The sequence below is a fragment of the Fragaria vesca genome, linkage group LG2 (genome assembly GCF_000184155.1).
Source record: "Fragaria vesca subsp. vesca linkage group LG2, FraVesHawaii_1.0, whole genome shotgun sequence".
NCBI classification, from domain to species: domain Eukaryota; kingdom Viridiplantae; phylum Streptophyta; class Magnoliopsida; order Rosales; family Rosaceae; genus Fragaria; species Fragaria vesca.
In genome coordinates, this window is record NC_020492.1 from 22216640 (window position 1) to 22220354 (window position 3715).

A 3715-nucleotide genomic window follows, 5' to 3' on the forward strand; every position below is an offset into this window, starting at 1 on the left:
GAGAGAGAGAGAGAAGAGGATCAATACCAAGATCGAAAACACGCTTGTAGTCCTTGATGAAACCTATCACTTTCTCGTCGTACTCGAAACCAGGGTTCCACACAAGTGAACCATATCCAAAAACCCAGAACACCATCCTTTGGTTGTATGACTCCTGAAATGCACAGTGAAAAAGAAAATTGTTTAAATCATCGCAACCTATGAGCTCAATTACAGCCATAGCTCTTCAACCAGAACCCATTTGAGCCTAGATAATCACCGACATTGCTATTTGAGCAAACAGCCCAAACACAAGTATAACAACCCGAAAATCTCACACATCTATCTATCATAAATTGTCTTTCAACAAGAAAAACAAATATAATAAGGGAAATCGGAGCTTACGATTTAGAAATTACAAGGAAGCGTCTGGGACTCTGGGGTAATCTGACGGACGGAGAAAGCTGAGTGAGAAGATTTGAAGCTGGTATTTAGAGTTTTCGGGGATAAAAATGGCGACAAAGAGAGAAACGAGAAGATTTGAAGCTAAACGCGATTAGGGTTTAGCTTCAGAATTTGGGGCTTTTTTTTCCTTTCTCGTTGTGTTTCTCTCTCTCTCTCTGTCCGCGGTTGGTTTGGTTTGGTTTGGTCTCGTGACGAAGAGGGAGAGATATATGCCCGTTTTATAAGGGGGAGAGGGAAAATCTGAAGACTCGGCGAAGTGTACACCCCGTGCCTTGCCACGTGATCTAATTGTTTATTGTTATGGCATCATGTATGTGGTATGGATGATGGGGGATGTACATGCATGATCCATCATTTATATTGTTTTGAGATGCATTTTCTGTTTCTATTTTCTGTTAGGAGGTGGATTTGGAAACTTATTTATTAGTTAATTATGAAATTAATGAGAAAAATTATGTGATTTTCTGTTTTTGACCTAGGTTAAGGTTGTGTTCTGATTCCATCATATCAGACTAGCGGGTTATCTTTATAAGTTCGAAAAATAAATTATAAAAGATTGACGATATTAAAAACACTATGAAGTATTATTCGTACAACGATTCAAAGAGAATACTAACTAAGAGCATAATAAAGATGATTCAAAAAAGATACTAGCTAGTAAAGAAATATAACTATAAACACATGAGTTAGATATTTATGAATAAATTATTATTTAAAATCTAAAGAAAGTTAATATAAAGCATCCATGTGTAAGCTTTTGCTACCACTAGTTCATGTTAAGGCATACGAGTATTGGCCGTTGGGTGGTCTGATTTACGATCTTATCTTATCTTATCTTTGCATGATATCGAGCATATATTTTATTCGATCAAATCGATCTTACGTTTTTCATAAAAACATGAAAACAATTCATCATTTTCGTATAAAAATATATATTTCACTACATAAGTTCCTTTTTTTTCTTCTTCCTTTGTAGTCCCAAACACATTATAATTTTTTGTAAAAAAAAATTTTGATAAACATAAATTTTTAGCAAATTGCATAGTCATCACTCATCACCATGCAATGTCTACATGCATGGTTTTTTGTTTTTTTTTTGTGAGAAAGTCTACATGCATGGTTGTTTTTGACAAAACGTAGAACTAACGCGTGCAGTAACGCAAGCTGGTTGAGGTTCATTGAACCTGGACGCGTTGTCAAGAGCTGCAGTTGGTTGGTACCACAATTAGGTCATTCAAGTCATCAAGACAAATAACCATTAACCAATTCGGGTCCAATGAACCTGGACACAATTCGGGCATGAAACACCCTTTTGATTTGTTGCCAAGTGTAAATTTCAAAGCGCGGTGACCGAGGTCCATGCTTTCATTATCTAGCTGCATTCCAGGCTTCCAGCTATGGGAACTTGGTCCTAGTTGGGTGGCCAAATATTCCGACTTTGATTCCGAGTCCAATTTCCAACTTGCTAGTTACTTTCGTCTGAGGATTTCTGGGAATTGGAAAAGCAGAGAGATGTCGGATATGGGAATGAGATCTTAGTTCAATGAAGCCATGAAGGTGGGAAGCGTCGTTATCATCTGCAATTTGAGATCACTGGAATCACTCCCTTTCCAAGCCTCATCCAAATCTCTAGTATAAGCTATGGAGGGTTGAGGGGATAAGAAGATAGAGGGAATGATGTGTTCATGTGTTGAGCCAACAACAAGCTCTTGGATTCTTGTAGGAGGATATATGGCAAACTTTCAAGGATTGCAAATCCGGTGGAGGATAACGTACGATGTGGATACAAAGTTCGCGGGGAAGATACAAAAGCGGTGCTCGAGTTTGTCGGTTTTTCTAGAACAGAGTTTTTCATCATATTATTTATTTAGTAAATATTTTAATGATTGTATTTGTCTGTTTATTTAATTATCGATGTATTATATGATGAAAAAGACTGCATCATATACATGCAAGATGCATTAAAACATGTCACGTTTGAACTAAAGCGTTTATCTGACGACATATACATAAACATGTCAATGAATAGACTTTACGCACATGAATGCATTTTCTACATACACTTCATCTTATTCAATGAAGACTGTGTCGCTTTGATAATTGTTTGCACCATATCTTGTAGATCTTCTCATATTTTCAATGAGGAAAGTGAGGTGACATATGCACTTATTAATATTGGTTTGTCATCGTTAAGTTTTGTTTGGTGGAATGAAGCTCCTCCTTTTCTTCTAAATCTTTGACAACGGAACTCGGTCAGTCTTTTTATTTTGTTTCCGACTAAAACTGGTCAGTCTTTTAAAGCTCAGATTTAGTTGAGTTGCATCAATCATCATGCATGCAACATACATCCATATGCAGCAATCATACTATCATGTATGATCTCGCACCGACTTTTATTTCTGTTTGATTATTCATACACGCCGTATCATACTATCATGTATAAGACTAAGCTGTGTGTGATTATTTAAATGCTGCAGCCCGACTATTTTAGGCAGCACGTCAAGTAGCTCCTTTATTCATCAAGTCTTGGCCAAAGTTTGATAAAGTGGTTTGCCGACTTTGTAGACAATAATATATACGCCACTAGCCTGCGCATATACGGTTTTACGCGTTTTAAGTTTTCATCTTTTTATAATACACTTATACACAAGGGCTGAAGGGCACATTTAGAGATGGTCGAGAACGACGAGAAGGCTAGAGTCAAGCGACTCTTATGATTTTAGTTTTATAAAGTGTCAATGTGTTTCTAGTTTGCCTTTAGGGGCAACTTTGACGATGAACAATTATTTTGGGGGTGTGAAACTCGTTTTGATATTTGCTTGTAGCTTAATTTACTCGTAGATGACAAACATCTAGATTATAGAGAATATATTTTGGCCAGGTGTTGAGTGATTTAGACATGAGTTTCTATCTCATAGATGTAATCATGTCACAACGTGTGAAACGTTTGTGGTGGTCCAAAAATATATTTATGTGCCGCTTTTTTTTATTAAGAGTGAGTACTAGATCAGCTTAATTACGTTAACAAGTTAATAACACACAAATCCAATTAATATTCAGATCTAGGTTCATAATAGTATCACATCAAAGCCATACAACTTCCTTGTTGCAACCCACGAACCCAAATGTGCTTTAAACTAGTTGACCATAATCTTGTGTAAGTTAAGACTCAAACTATAATCATGAAACAAAAAATTCATATTAATCAGCTCGACAAATTTCATTTTTCGAACGTGCGGTTATGATGACAACACATTGTACATCTTCTCAA

The 3715-nt window shown here is 36.3% G+C and overlaps 2 protein-coding genes across 2 annotated transcripts in view; both read right to left on the reverse strand.

Moving 5' to 3' along the window:
- The window catches only part of LOC101304934 (cation transport regulator-like protein 2-like), a 2433-nt gene extending 1796 nt beyond the window's left edge, over positions 1-637 (reverse strand). The window contains exons 1-2 of the mRNA XM_004291223.1: positions 385-637; positions 28-154 (exon numbers count right to left, since the gene is read on the reverse strand). Of these exons, the coding sequence (XP_004291271.1) occupies positions 28-136 (109 nt within the window). The 5' untranslated portion in view covers positions 137-154; positions 385-637. The remainder of the gene's footprint in view (positions 1-27; positions 155-384) is intronic.
- The window catches only part of LOC101312889 (group 2 truncated hemoglobin YjbI-like), a 771661-nt gene that overhangs the window by 103147 nt on the left and 664799 nt on the right, over positions 1-3715 (reverse strand). The gene's annotated exons all lie outside the window — the stretch shown is intronic.